This window comes from Marmota marmota, unplaced genomic scaffold (assembly GCF_001458135.2).
Source record: "Marmota marmota marmota unplaced genomic scaffold, marMar, whole genome shotgun sequence".
NCBI classification, from domain to species: Eukaryota; Metazoa; Chordata; class Mammalia; order Rodentia; family Sciuridae; genus Marmota; species Marmota marmota.
Window position 1 is genome coordinate 23948555 of NW_026000174.1, and position 15784 is coordinate 23964338.

The following is a 15784-nucleotide window of genomic DNA, read 5'->3' on the forward strand; positions in this document are numbered from 1 at the left end:
ACTGTATAGTATATCTCATCATCCAGAAGCAGTTGGTCTTAAGAACTCTTAAATGGCCTTTTAAATACTCAGTTCCAATGCCAACAGGGAGGGAACACTTTGCAAAATTAGGTGTTGCCCTATCATAACAAATTAGAGTCTGAGGGCAAATATGGCCCACATCCTGTTTTGTATAGCTTTTAAGAATGGTTTTTACACTTTTCAAAGGTTGTAAACAAAAAAACATATGTTATGTGGCCCTTAAGCCTGGAATATTTGCTACCTGGCCCTTTATAGAAAAGAAGTCTTCCAACTTCTATCCTACAGCATTATGTGTAGGGAACCAATAACCAACATAAAATGCTATTTTTCTTTTATCTGTAATTTATCAGCTGGGAAACCCAGAAGTGAGATGAACACCTCCACTATCATACCTACTGATCCACTCATAATATGTTTTGCTTTCTATTTCCCACAACTTTGAGCTTTGCCTATTTAAAGATCTTTGTGTCCAAGGAAGGAATACTCTCCCCAGAGAACCCAAGAATGGTTTTACTTAACTGGAAGTTTTATTCTATTAGTTGGTTATTTTGAGCTTTTCATAACATTGGAACAATAGAAAGAAAAACAGGTTACTGCACAGGCTTGATATCAGGGAAATATGATTGCTGCTATATATTGAGCATAAAGATGAAGAAGTCTTAAACCCAGGAGATACTTCAGATCATCTCCTTGTATTGCCAAGCACAGTGGCAAATGTTAAAAGGACCACAGGAACCTATTAAAGCAGAACATCAAGAACTCAAAATTTCTCAAGTTTGAGGATCACCACATCACACGGAAACTTTAACCAGCTGAAGATACTGAGAAAAAGAATATGAAGAGATGAAAGGACATAGTAAACAGTGGCACCAAGACCAGTTATAGAAATAAAGATACAATAGTTATTCATTTTCTTTTTTTCTACTTTGCATTTATCTGTGTACATTAATCATTCCCGTTGACTTGTTTTGCATCCTTGTTTATATAAGGCATATTAATAATTTGGTTAATGGTATTGTGCTTATATTAATTGATTAATTTTGATGATTATACTGTACTTATGTAAGTTGATAACAGGGGAAGCTGGGTGAAAGGTATTTTTGCAACTTTTGTTAGGTGAAAATTTATTTCAAAATAAAGTTTAAAAACCCAGCATAATTGTTATAAAAACATAAAATATAATTTAGAAATACATATTACAAAGTGATGGAATTTTAAATGCAAACTGTAATTAAAAATAGATACACTTATGTAATGCTTGATCATTTTAAAAAATGCAAATGGCATTAAATATAAATTATGCTAGAGTAATACCAAGAATTTTTCTTTTATCACTTATTCAATTATTCCCTCCCCCAAATTCTTGTCTCTCTCTTTAGAACTATGAAAGAGACATTAGTTTCTGGATCTATAGTCTCTAAAATCATATTCCCCCAATCCTTGTTCTTTTTGGAATAATTTTTTCAGCTTACTTTTGCAGTTTTGCTAATTTGCACTTCATCAAAGTCCATTTGCTGTTTCATTCATCTTTTAATTTTTTAATTTTCACAATCTTTAACTGGTTCGTTTTCATAAGTTAGTTCTCCTTTCATGATGCAATATTCTCTCACATTCCTCTGGGGATATTCTGTATAAGAATTAAATTAAAATTACATTTAAGGTCCTTAGAACAATGCCTGACACCATACCAGTATGCACTAAATAAATATAATCATAATTTCTAAGATCCTCCTCTGTTTACTCTAAGAACTGGTTTCTTGGGTGTTAATCTTTTGTTTGTTGATTGGTATTACCTTTTTATGATATTAGTCTTCTTTGGGTATTTGGTGTTTTTTTGTTTTTGTTTTTTTTTACCAGGGATTGAACCACTAAGCCACATCCTCAGCCCTTTTTTTGTATTTTATTTAGAGATAGGGTCTTACTGAGTTCCTTAGGGCCTTACTAAATTGTTGAGGCTAGCTTTGAACCTTCTCAGCCTCCCAAGCTGCTGGGATTATAAGTGTGCGTCACCACGCCTGGCTTTGATTTTGTTTTTGTGTTGGTATTTCCTGTTCTATGTACATGATATCATTTCTGTTCAACATAGTTTGCTCTAGTGATTGTAAGGGAAGAATAAAATATAATCTTGGACAGGGTATGCCACTGGCTAGTGTTGTAAGTATGAAGTTAGGTTTCCTTTCCTGGACATAGCCTTCTGGGTTACTGCCTGGCTTATCTGCCCCAACCTTCCAGTCACTGTGCTAGCAAGGGACAAATACCTTTCTGGGGTACCCTTGGTTTTGAAGAGAGTGAATGGGGAAAGAAACCAATTGAACTAGAAGTTTCAAATTCCATTCTCCAACAGTTACCCTTTATTTTAGGACATATGTACTCCCTCCATTCTCACACCCCAACTCCATGTTTCTATCACTGCTGGTCCTGAAGTTTGACTGCTGTTTTGCCAATCAGATCTCATCTGTCCCCTATATTTCAGAAAATACTCAAAATTTCAAATTTGCTAGGAATCAGCTTAGGCTCCAATAATCTTGGACCATGCTAAATTATGTTGTTATATGGGTATATAACAATGAATCCCAGTATTATGTATAATTACAATGTACCAATTACAAATATGGGAAAATAAATACATAAAAGCAACACTGCCCACCCCTGCAAAAAAAAAAAAATCTTGGACGATACTTTTCTTTTTTCTTAAAACAACTCAGTGCCATAATAACCTGATACACTCAGATCCATGGTTTAAGTCTCAATGTATTTTTTTTCCTGAACGAATTCTTCATTAACACACTTCTTTCACTATATTTCTTCTCTGAACTTTATACAGTTCCATGTATACATCTTTATTGTTATTTACAAATGTTTATGTTCTTCCCCATTCAAATGTGAATAAATTAACAAAAACATATGCTCCCCAAAGGCCCATTAGTAATACTGGTGTGGCTACCAAGTTGTTTCCTTTACATAATCTTGCTGAGAAGTAATTTCTTTGTATACTTTCTTAAAAATGAAAATTCTATATTGCCAAAATGTGGAAGTTATTATACAGACCAAGAATAAAAATGGTTTACCTTGACCTATCAAACTTCATGCTGACAGAACATCATTCCTATGTATTTACCAGAAGAACAGATGAAAAATAAAATAAAAAGAATAGATGGAAACACTGTGGGTTTTGTTGGCAGATTATGACATGAAATCCCAGGTTTGCTACTCATTAGCTTTGTAAAACTGGATCAGCAATTTGTACATTCTCAGCCTGTAGGAGATGCCTTCTAAAATGGCTCACAATGACTTCTGCCCCCTGGTATTCATGCCTTGGTGCAATACACTCCCTCCTAATATGGGTTAGATACTGTGCTTTTTTTGTGTGTGGTGCTGGTGTTTGAACCAGGGCCTTGTGCATGCTAGGCAAGCACTCTACCAACTGAGCTATATCCCAGCCCTGTGACTTATTTGATAGAGCCAGCTGAGATGTTGTGAGCTGCCTACAGAAGTCCATGTGTCAAGGAATTTCCAACAGCTTGTGAGAAACTAAATCTTGTGGGCAGGAGTGAGCTTAGAAGAACATCCTTTGTTAGTGGAGCCTTGAAATGACTGCACTTCTGGCCAACACTTTCGTTACAGCTCGTGAGACTATGAAGCAAAATCTGAACTAAGCTGCATCTGATTCCTGACCTATAGAAACTATGAGATAATAACTGCTGATGATTTAAAGTCACTAGGTTTTAGGGTAATTTGTTATGTAATACATGACTAGAGCCTTAGTTTTCTTATCTCTAAAATGGGGCTGATAGCCTACTGTGGGAGCCACTCTGAATGACTCATGCTTTCCATCCTGAAGCAAGAGGCTTTGACTGGTCACTACATTTTGTAGTGACCTGGACATTGTCCCAGTTCAGGAAGTTGAGGGCGTGTCTTCAGATGTAGTCATGTCACCCTGGGGTTCAGCTATACTCACCTATCCCTTTGTAATACCACCCCTTTGCCCTGTTTGGGATAGAATGTTTCATGGAAATGCCCTATGTGTGTCCCCTTCTCTTGCTCTGGCTTTGGGTGTGGCCTTCCTAGATGTCAGTCAACCTGCTGACAGCAGACATCATGAAGCTAGACTCAGCCCCCTGAAACCTGACCCCTTGCCTCATTTGAATGGTTTCTCCTCAATAAAAGGGTTCAGCATGTGCTCTCTCTTTCTGTGGACCCTTAAGGTCAGAGGAGCTGTCACAGGACCCAAAGAAAAAGATATCTCTGTCTCTTGTGTGATTATTTCGCACAGCCCAGTTCACCTGGAGTGACCCTGAGTGTTTTAGTTGTGAGGAATGTGACAGCCTACCTCATAGAGTTGCTGTCACAATTAAATAATATCTGGCACCCGATATATGGTCAAAAAGAAAAAAGGATATTATTAACCAAGTTAACAGGATCTCTACCAGGCAATGTTGTGTTATAACACTGTTGGTATTAAAATAATGATTTTTAGTAATGAGATAGCACATGACATAATAATTTTACATAATAGGATCTCTTGTCTCAGAGAAGGCCTGTGAGTAAAACAGAATAAAATATTCTTAAAACAGATGAAGAAACTTAAGCAATGAAGATACTTCAGTACCTTGTACAAGTCTCCACAATTAGAAAGTATGAGAGCTGAGATTCAATCCTAGACCTTTTCACATTACTGTAATGCTGACATTTGACATTTTAGTAAACAACTATTAGGTATCAGACATTATTCTAGGCCCGGAGAATACAGAGGCAAAGAAATACAGTGACAAAGAAATTCGACATCCCTGCCCTCTTGAAGCTTATATTCGTTTTTATACTCTATTATAAAATTGGAAAAATGAATTTAAACATCATTAATTAAATCTTTCTTATGTGTAGTATGGATTTGTTTTTGGATATTTAATAATGCAGAAATGCATTACTCTATCATCAACTTTGTCTTGATTTGAGTCCATTTCGCTCACAGTGATGTTATATAAGACACAGGCATGGCTGGGTTTCAGTAATTCATTGGCTAAATTCAAGACCACTATATTAAGATGATTTTGCCTATGGTAGTAGGAAACCCAACTTAAATTTTCTTAATAAAGGGCATTTACTGCCTATGTAACAACAACAAAAATAAAGGCAAGGCAGTGACCGATTGTTCTGGTATCTCATTAATTTTTTGGGTTGCCCTCTTATGCATTGTCTTTATCCATAGGCTGGCAGATAGGGAGCTGCAATATTCCAGCTCTTACACACATAGGATATTTATCTTTTCCTCAGAATGAAGAAACACCTTTTGAAAGCCCCCCTAAATTGTCCTTGCTTTTTACTGGCCTGTATCAGGTCACCTGCTACTCCTGTGATCAGAGCAATACAATACCATAATAGGCTTAGATCCAGGTTCGGAACAATTTTCTGTAAGGGCAATGGCATATAACTCATCAACGTTTAACAGGGGCTATAAGCCAAGAATGGATCATGAAATTAATTTCTGGGTCCTAACCATCATTAAAAAAGTTACATAGTATGTAAAATTCGAAATTAAACGTAAGGTTAGTAGTTTATTATTAGTGTACATGCACACACTTGGGTCAAAATGTAGTTTCTTTTTGTGGATTATGGTAAAAAACCAGTTTGAAACTACTGCCTCAAGAGTCTCATGCTCTACTGACTGAGCTAGCTTAGGGCCTAATGAAATGTTTTAGTTTCCTCTTCAATATTTTCTAAATCTAAAAAGTATGTCTCCCTTCCAAAAGTTCATCTTTCTTTCCATCCAGTAAGTATGCATGATGATGCAATTTAAAAATTTTCTCGGGCTGGGGATGTGGCTCAAGCGGTAGCGCGCTCGCCTGCCATGCGTGTGGCCCGGGTTCGATCCTCAGCACCACATACAAACAAAGATGTTGTGTATGCCGATAACTAAAAAAATAAATTAAAAAAAAAATTAAATAAACAAAATAAAGGTATTGTGTCCATATACAACTAAAATATTTAAAAAAAAATTTTTCTCTTTTGGCTAATAGAAAGTGTTATGATAAAAGACTGAAAAATCTTGTTTTATAAGAAAGTTCTATTTCAAATAACTGAGCATGTATCATCACTGTAATCTTCAGTTGTATAAATATTGATCTTATGGATAAAAACTTTTAAGAGTTCATTCTAGTTCAATCCCTTTCATTTACTAAATGAAGAAACTAAGGCCTAGAGAGGGAAATGAACTTATCTAAGGCATTAGTTGCAGAATACAAATCTCTTGACACCCACTTTAGAATTCTTTCCATTGTACTATACCAACTTTAAAAAACGAAATAAGCATAGATAAGTTCCAGAGGTACTTAGGTTTACATAGCTGATGGATTCTTGGCAACAGGGGAGATTAAATAAATGTTGACTTTGAAGTCCATGATAGACAAAGTCCAGTTAATCACTGCTTTTTCTGTTTAAGTAAAGCTAGGGGTCATGTTAATTTTCATAATAAAGTATGAATTATATCTCACCTTAATACTTTACTTTTTAAGCTAAGATATAAAATTCACTAAGTACCTTTCATGATTAGATATTTGTGAAGTTTTACAAATGACCCAAAGAAGCCTTAGCTACCGAGAGCTTATGAGTGTGTTATTATTAAGTGCAGTGGGGTAAGGAAAGTTGAACAACAACAAAAAAAACATATTCATTAAAGCCAATTACTTGAAATACAGGGAATAAGGTTAGAGTCCTTTGGGCTTGGGCACATCAGAACTTTACTGTTTCATTGATAGGCAAGGAGGGTAGCTATCACTTGAGGGTACCTCAAGAATATCAGTTAGACCCAAATAGCTCTTCTATTATTCAGTGAAATGTCTCCAATTTCTTCTTTAATAGTAGTTCTTTTTTGTGTGAAAAGTTTTCAGAGAATTCCTGCTAGCTCCAGTTAGAAACTCTAGTGTCAGTCTTGGGGATGCTGTCTGGCAGAAGGGTAACCAAAGGACTGTTAGTGGGATGGCAGTGCTGCTTACTTTGCTTTTTATAGAAGAGAAAGCCAATTCTGAAGGGCAGGTTATGTTAAACATAACCTGAAAAGAATATTGTTTCTGGATTCTATCATGGTAACTATACTAGGTTAATTTAGATAGTTGCTGTGAGGAAGTAGACTTACCTATCATACAGCAGGTACCAGACCCACCTTTAGGTGTTAAAACCCTGTTCTTACTAGCCTCACAACCCATAGGAAAGTCCTGGTAAATTATAAACAAGTGGAATTGGCATCAAAGTTGGGTAGCATCAGCAATATCTAGTAATAGACGACAGGATCCCAATTGTGAAATTGGATTTAAGTGCAGGAATCTATAGATTCCCAGAGGAGGATGTTAGAAGAAAAAGGTTGGAACATAAGAGAGCTCATCTTAAGAGAATGACATCCTAAATAGAGGATACTGTCTATCTAATCAAGAGCTCAGGTTCCGCAGTTGCATGGAGTCTAGTGATCAGACTTCAGGTCTGAGCCAGACAGACATGGCACTGAACAAACTTCTCAATCTAGGGCATATTTAATTCTGGAGTTAGTACATAAACAGTATTGTATGTATGAGCAGTTATGATGTACCATTCTGGGGAATTTACTTGATAGCAATTTAATCCATATTCTTACATGAAAATAGGCACTCATATAATTTATACATGAAAATGACATTCATGTCTATCAAAAATTAGATAGCTAATTTTGGATGAATTCAGAAGAAAACAGATTTAAAAAAAAAATCCAGATTTTAATAGGGAGTTTTAGGTTATACACCCAAGTCACTCTTTGATGGTATCAGAAAAGTCTGCAAGGTAATGACTGAAAAAAAATTCCATCTTTGGAAAGACTTATTTTAAACTAAATTTCATTTACTGTGTGACCTTGGGTAAGTCCAAAATTACCTAAATCCCAAGGTTTGTAAACATTACTGATAATATACAAAGCCCCTACTAAAGCACCTGACAAGTAAAAAGGTATTTAATAAGGTGACAGGGAAAAAGCCTGGGCTAGAAATGTTTAATCTTACTGCCTTGGTCAGGATAGGTCCTATGGCCAGGGAAACTGTTGAGTCTCTAGAGAATAAAAACTCAGATTAGAAGGGTGAAGTGAGTCAAATTTAACTGGAACATAGTTAGATGTGGTGGAGAAGTAACATAAGTTGTACACTTACTCCTGATCACCCACTGTAGGAGTTTTTTAGATAGTCTCATCCAATCTTCATAATAATCTTCAAAAGAGACAATTATAATCTTACAGATAACTGAGGTTCAAGAAAGTTCAGAATGGTGTAGTCAGCTGGTTAAATAGTGGAGTAGGCTAGGTTTCAATAAGAGAGGTTAAATAAATAATGGCTCTTGACCATAGGAGCAAAACAAAATATTTAACATTCAGATGGTGTGCCTGTGTTGTATCATGTGATAGGGGAAAAGTAGTCCAGACAGCAGGAGCCTTTTATAGTATTACAAGAATAAACTGATAAGGAGTTAAAGTTTAATCATCTTCAAGTACTATACAGAAAAGTCTCATTAATTTAGAATTCAGTATATGGAATTTGCAATAATCTATTTGGAACTGGAAACAAAATATCTGAAAATATTCTCCCTACTTCTTTTCCTCTTCCTCAATAGTGCAGCTTGAATCACATAACTATGACATTCTTCAGTGACTTCTGCATAATGACCACACCGAATTCTAGTTAACAGAATAACTGAAAACAAAAACAAAACTAGAATAGCACTGCATACTGAAAAGCAAATAGGAGTCTATCAGAAAGCAAGATGGAGATGAAATAGTTTTTTTAGACCTGAAAACATGCAACAGTGTGATTTGTTTAAAGAGTGACAAGATGTTCCCTGGGGCTAGAGAGTTGCAAGGAAAGCATGGCTAGAAAAATGGGTAGGGATGAGATAGATCCTGAGGAGGTATGTTATTATGAGAAACTGGAATTTTATCTTGTGGACCATCATTTCCCAGTTAAGACCAGAAATATCCTTGAGATTACAATGTCAAAAAAAAAAAAAAAAAAAAAAGCCAACAAGTACGTTTTTTTTTTTTTTTTTGATTCTTTAGTTTTCTTAACATCTATGTAGTATAAAAAATCTTGAATAACTTTATTTAAAATCTCAAATACTACAGATGAAGTAAATCATCTTTTATTTTCATGTTACATTTGGTAATCAAGGGACATGCAAAACCTTCCAATTTTAATGAGAACAGTGTTTTTGTGTCTTTTTATCACATATCCGTTTAATATTAGGTGTAATGTTACTAAGTCGGATCCGCATGTGAGGTGCAGCATCAAGTCTTTTCCTATATTTTGTTTTTGTTGCAGCATAATATGAAAATCCTGTTTCACACAGGTGCATTGTTGCAAAAGGAAGAAGTACACGAACTGCACGCCTTGCAATGCTTGGATATTCTTGAATTAGGCTACTCCAAAAATCATTTAGTGAAAGTTCACTGAAATTTTGTTTCACCTGAGAATCAGATGTTAAATCAATTAGGCTCTCATAATCTCGTGCTACTAATGAAGCTGGTTTAACAGTTACTGTAAATGGATTTCTAACCCAAGCATTATTGTCATTTGTCACAGGAAAATATTTTATAAGAGCAGAGCGCAAACCCCTTAGGTGCTGTACAATGGCACTGCAAATATCTTTATCAACTGTAGAATTAACTTCAGTCAAAAAGTCACTGAGCGTAGGAAAACAATCAAAGTTTTCTTCTTCTACAGATGAGGCCCAAAATTCTAATTTTCTTAACAATGATGACATTTTATCAAACACTGTAAAAACTGTCACATTTTTCCCTTGCATTGACAGATTAACCTCATTTAATTTAGTAAAAATATCTGCAAGATATGCAAGTCTTAGCAGCCAGGATGAATTTGTTATACAATCAGATAGTCGAAAAGCAGAATCCATGAAAACCAGTAGTTCACGCCGAAGCTCAAAAAGTCTTACAAGAACTTTACCTCGTGAAAGCCACCTTACCTCTGTATTTAGAAGAAGTGCTGTGTGCTGAGCACCCATTTCTTCACATAAAATTTTTAGTAGTCTGGATTGATGTGGTCGAGCTTTAATATAATTGATGATTTGTACTGCTTGATCTAGCACATTTTTTAGAGATGTAGGCATTACTTTAACTGCTAGTGCATGTCGATATAATAGGCAGTGACTACTAGTGCTTTCAGGAGCCACATATTTTATCAAAGCGACAGCCTCAGCAATTTTCCCGTCTACTGCCCTAGAAGCATCACTACAAACATCGACACATTTTTCCCATTCAATTTCATGTTTTTGCATAAAACTGTTGATGCAGTTGAATATTTCTTCACCAGTAGCATTACTTTGCAAAGATTCACATAAAAGGAGGTCTTCCTCAATAGACTTATTAAACCTATAACGAATAAACACAAGCAGCACAGCAAGTCCTGAAACATCAGCTGATTCATCTAGTTGTAGTGAAAACCCATCACATATTTTCAGTCTACAAACAAGCTCTTCTTCAATATCAGCAGCCAGATCCTTAATTCTTCGAGCAACAGTACTGTTTGATAGTTGTACTGCATCTATTTTTTTACTATATTGTTCGTCAAACATTCGCATCACTACATCTTTTGCACAAGGTTTGATAAGCAATTCTCCAATAGTATGAGCCTCTCCACTCAGGGCTATATGGTAACTTACATTGTATGATGCCTCTGTAGCACTTTCATTATCTGTATTGACAATTTTAGGTGCTGGGGGTTTATTATTTTCAGGTGAATCAAGATGCTGCTTGAAAAAGCTTATATCTTTGTCTTTATATGCAGCATGTTTAGTTTCCAAATGTCTTCGAAGCTTACTAGGAGCTAAAGAGCTATTTGATAAAATTTTTTTACATAATACACACTGAGCATGAGGCGCATCTCTATTTCCAAAGTAAGTAAATCCAAAAGACAAATAACTTTCATCATATTTTCTTCTTTTTGGTTTTTTACTAAATGTTATTTTGTTGGAATTAGACATAAATTTGACCCTGGAAAGCTCACCTTCTGATTTTTTAGAAACCGAAGGCTGCAACTGTTCATCTTCACTTTGTAATATTCCAACCTTTTGATCATTTGATTCAGATACAATTTGGTAACAAAAAGATTCTACTTCTTGTTTAAGATTTCCTTGTTTCAGCAAAAGATCCATGGGCAATGAATTTGTGGTACAAAACATGGTTAATTTAGAATAAACATTGAGTATCACAAATGTGTTGAAATTATAAGACAGGATACAAAGAGGAGGAGAGATGATACACAGTAACACATCAGTTAATTTGTAAATGCTGCCTATGCATCAATGCGCAGATGGAACATCACACGTTCGTTTATCAGGTGATCTCTCATGCGACTTCCTGGTGCTCTCAGGTATGGCACACCTTTCTTAAAAGGTAGATTATCACATAAAAATAAAAGCTATAGAAATGAGTTTAGTAGTATTAAACTTATATTTAAATAAATTTACATTAAAATAAACTATTAAAATTATTGCTAGTAGCAATCTTTTTATCAAAACACTTGGAATATTAACATGCTATAAAAAGCCTGAGGATCGTTGAACAAAGATATAATAGTTAATAAGATTATTTCTAAGGTTGGTGAACATTTTGGAAAGGGCTGCATAGTAAATATTTTTGGTTTTGTGGGCCATAGTCTTTGTTGTACTACTCAACTCCATAGCTGTAGCATGACTGCAGCCATAACCCATACACAAAAGAATGGGCATGGGTGTATTCCAATAAAACTTTATGTTCAAGAACAGAGAGCACAGGCCATAATTTACCAATCCCATCTCATGGTTTATCTTAGAATCTCTTTAGTTTTACTAATGGCCTTAGATGTACTAAGTGTTGATATAATCATACATCCAAAGTCTCTCTTTAGGGCTGGCAAGAATTCTCATGAGCTATATTAAAAACATTCACTGTTCAGGGCTGGGGCTGTGGCTCAGTGGTTGAGTACTTGCCTGGCACGTGTGAAGCACTGACTGGGTTTGATCCTTGGCACAACATAAAAATAAATAAAGGCATTGTGTCTATCTACAACTTAAAACAAAACAAAAAACACTGTTGAAAGCATTGCAAGACAGAGTTCTACTGTATCCTGTATAGTTGTGTTCACAATGAACTATAGACCAAAAATTAGGTATTATTTCTCTGGACTTAAAAAATTACATATATGTTTACATTATCCAACTTAAGACTCAAAGTAATGTGTGTGTGTGTGTATATGTGTGTGTATGTATGTATGTGTGTGTGTGTGTGTGTATATATATATATATATATATATATATATATATTTTATGGATACAATATCTTTATTTATTTTTATGTGGTGCTGAGGATTGAACCCAGTGCCTCCTATGTGCAAGACAAACCCTCTACCACTGAGTTACAACTCCAGCCCCCAAAGTAATGTATATTTTTATTGATTATTCTGGATTCCATTATACTATAGGTGAAAACCCAACTAGAAACTAAAGGAAACGTAAACTATCATTTTAAAAGGTTTCTTCTCATATAATAAAAAGCATAATTAAAAGAGTAATACAAACTTAAGAACCTCTAATAAATACTATTTTTTAAAGTTAACTTTGTAACTTAAAACATACAAATTGTGTCTATAAAAATGCACCTACTTTTGATTCAAACTTTTATAATCTTGATCACAGAATAAGCCTTATAATCTCATGTTAGATCCTGAATCAAAATGCTAGTGGGTAAGATACCTGAAATGAGGAGTACTTCCTTCTGCAATCACGCTCTCCACCTTGGCAGCTTGAAATGTAGACTCTTCAAAAGAATAAAATTAAGGGATGGGGTGGAAAGGGAAGTAACCAAAAGCCTAAAATGAGAAAAATTAAAATTAGACATTGCAACAAGCAGAATTAACTACAAACTTCTAAGATGAGCATTCATCATAATAAATTTTAGATCTAGGCAATATTAACAGTTCTTCATTGCAATGTTGCTCTTGGACTGAAACAGAAGATGCCTAGCATCTAGCAAAGTAAAACTGTGAATATTTTCATCTTCTTTAATACTTTGGCAATTTCACCGCTTTGAAATGCTTCCCTACCCACTGACTTCAAAAAAATACATCAAAAACAAAACCACCAGCTGGAGATATAACTCAATTAAAAGAGTGCTATCCTAGCATGCATAAGGCCCTGGGTTCAATCTCCAGCACCACCAAAAAACAAAAACAAACAAAAAACTAGGAAAACTGAACTCAAGCAAAGCCTCTTCTTAATGTCTCTAAAATGAAGCACCAAATCTAACATGGAATTATACACGGAAGTGTTATATGAAATATACCTTTGGCTACAATTAGTTTTGTCCCCTCAACAAGCAATTTCTCAAGGCAATTAAGGTTTATTGAGCAATCATTATTTACTATGTGCAAGTAGCTGTGCTCAAATTCTAATACAGATCAGTTTGTCTAATCCTCAAACGAGAGCCAGGGGCTATTAACTCCACTTTATCAATAAGGAGGAGTTAAGTATCTACTAAGTTAACACATCTTCTAAGAACCAAGAACAAAGTCCCAAAAGTTTGACTACATAGCCCACATGCCTAGCGTGTTCTCGAGTACTCTTTTAATTCCCCAAGCACCAAAAAAAAAAAAAAAGGACCAGGAGTTGGGCTATAACTGCCAGGAAGTCAACAGCTGGAAACTGGCAGCAGCACAAAAATCCTATTTCTTATTGAAAATAAAAGCGCAGATTCTTCTTTCAGTTTCAATTTGGATTTAGCCAGAGACCTCCGTGGAGCGGCGGGGTTATCTGGGGTTAGGATGCCTCTCCCTCGCCGTCAGAAGACACCCAAGAGCACGAAGCCTCGTTTTCATAGGAGGGCCTCATCCCTAGCTCTACAGAGGGGCTTCCCCAAAGCACCTGAGGACAAAGAATCTCTACTCCCTTGAGGAAAGTTTTCATTGAAAAGGTGGGAAAACGTCTCTCTTCCTCTGACTAAACTGACAGGTAAGTCACCCTGTCGCATCCACCCGCAGGCGGTTCCAGCTGTGAACACCCCCCGTCGGGGCAGGAGAGCAGGCCAATCACAAAGGCTAGGCTGGAGTGCGTGAGGGCAGCTCTGTCGGCACCTACGTGCTTTTCTACACGGTTATCTCGACGTGTGGCCGGGCCAGCCACCCTCGGCGCCTCCCTATCACAGGTGCGCGCCGCCCGCAGACCACCCCGTCTGGGGGCGTTGCTTCCTGTCCCTGCCCACCCTCGCCTCAGGACTTCTCTCGCGTCCCTGACGGTCGCCTCCGCTAATGACCACATGAATTCGTTTCAGCATCCAACGCCTTCTCTCTACTGCCTCTCCACCTGCGTTGGAGACAACGGCCTTGGCCGCGGCTGGGCTGCACAGCAGCGCCGCGGTCCCCAGCTGTGCCTGCGACCGCCATTTTAGACAGCTCAAGGCAGCGGCCATTTCAGAGCGCGCCGTTCAGCCGCGGTTGGCGCCTCTGCTTCTCACCTTCACCGAGGCCTGAAGGGGGTCAAGAGCCAGTCGTCGCGGACTGGAGGGAGGAGGGAGGGGGAGGGGGGCAAAAAACAAAACAGGAAAGAAGGATGCGGGGACGGGGTGATGCTCTCAGATCAGGGATACCGCCTATGCCACCTCCATAGAGATCCGATTCGCTGCTGGCGCGGTCCTGGTCTGAAGATAAATTTAGCACTCTAGAGCAGCGGACCCTACTGTCTCCAGGAGCGACTCCGCCGCTGCCCAATCAGCGGCAGAACTTCTCCCCGTCACCAATCCGCGCTGAGCAGCGGGGCGGGACTAACGGAAAGGACCAGGCTGGGTTGCGTCGCTACCGGACAACGCTGGGATGGTGAGATAGCGGTGCGGCAGGGCGTGAAGCGATTGTTCCCAAACTTCCCTGGCCAGCGGACGGCTCGAGCTCTAGTTTAGAATGCAGATTCCAGGGTGCAGCCAGATAGAGTTGATGACCTGTCGGACTGGAGCGGCCGGGAATCTGCATTTTCATCGGCCTGAGTCGGGGTGATTAGTGTGGATCTGCTGCGGCCCCGAGGGCGCGCAGGTCTTCTCCACCGCTTTGTTCCCCCAGGCCGCGCCCCAGGCCCAGGACGTGCGCCCGCTATCTTTTTACCTGGGTTTCCCGGAGGAATCTGGGAAGAAACTCCTCTGCTCGCTCCTTGGCCCCACAACCGACGTCGGCGTGTCGGGTCCCGGGCACAGCCGAGACAGCCAGGATGGCGGGGATGCCCAGGTGGGCTCGGGCCTCTGGGTACTGTCCCGCTGTCCACTGTCCGCACCTCCCACTAGCGGCCGACCCTCCCTGGAATTATCATTTGCGGGCTGCTCTCCCGTTTTAAAAAACAGCATCGCCAAAGTCTACGGGCTGCCCTTCCATTTTCTGGGAGATTCTTGGAGCCTTGGAACCTTTCCCAAATTGGCCTCTTGAAACGAATATGGGTGGGGTTGGTAAAGTATGGTAGTGTTAACTGTGGGTCGCGTTCCCAGTATTTTAAGCTTTTGAAGCTCCGTGAAAATGACTTAATGAAAATTGGATCCCAATTTTAAACACTACCTACGCGTCAAAATAGTCCTAACTTGGGGTCAAAAGCTAGGGCAGCTTCTGTTTTTCTTAATGTACTTCTTTGATATGTGATCGAACATTTTAGGTGCTGAAAGGGGCCTAACCCTAAACACAATTTTCAGAACTGTGTGGATTATTTCCTAGGATTGACATTTAGTTCCAAATGTTTT

General features: G+C 37.9%; 1 protein-coding gene and 1 long non-coding RNA gene across 7 annotated transcripts in view; one reads left to right on the forward strand and one right to left on the reverse strand.

Annotated features, from left to right (window-relative positions):
* Positions 1 to 526: 526 nt before the first annotated feature.
* Zbed5 (zinc finger BED-type containing 5) lies at positions 527 to 15002 on the reverse strand. Of its 4 annotated transcripts, XR_007342308.1 has the most exons (4): positions 14528 to 15002; positions 12772 to 12887; positions 1494 to 1648; positions 527 to 842 (listed from the first exon to the last, which is right to left on the reverse strand). XR_007342308.1 is itself a non-coding variant. In XM_015477630.2 (3 exons), exon 3 carries the CDS (start codon positions 11218 to 11220, stop codon positions 9217 to 9219), a length of 2004 nt encoding a protein of 667 aa, XP_015333116.1. In that variant the 5' UTR covers positions 11221 to 11426; positions 12772 to 12887; positions 14528 to 14978; the 3' UTR covers positions 9150 to 9216. The 4 variants fall into 4 exon arrangements, 2 of the variants coding, with proteins under 2 accessions (XP_015333116.1, XP_048644293.1); XR_001502596.2 differs by lacking the exon at positions 527 to 842 and having other exon boundaries at positions 1129 to 1648; positions 14528 to 14996; XM_015477630.2 differs by lacking the exons at positions 527 to 842; positions 1494 to 1648 and adding an exon at positions 9150 to 11426 and having other exon boundaries at positions 14528 to 14978.
* The window catches only part of LOC107135653, a 58863-nt gene continuing 56779 nt past the window's right edge, over positions 13701 to 15784 (forward strand). For all 3 annotated transcript variants that reach the window (XR_007342310.1, XR_007342309.1, XR_001502598.2), the window contains exon 1: positions 13701 to 14025. This is a non-coding gene — a long non-coding RNA (uncharacterized LOC107135653). The remainder of the gene's footprint in view (positions 14026 to 15784) is intronic.

Coding starts and splice junctions, on each gene's coding strand:
- Zbed5 (XM_015477630.2), bottom strand. CDS start 11,220: ATGTTTTGTACCACAAATTCATTGCCCATGGATCTTTTGCTGAAACAA.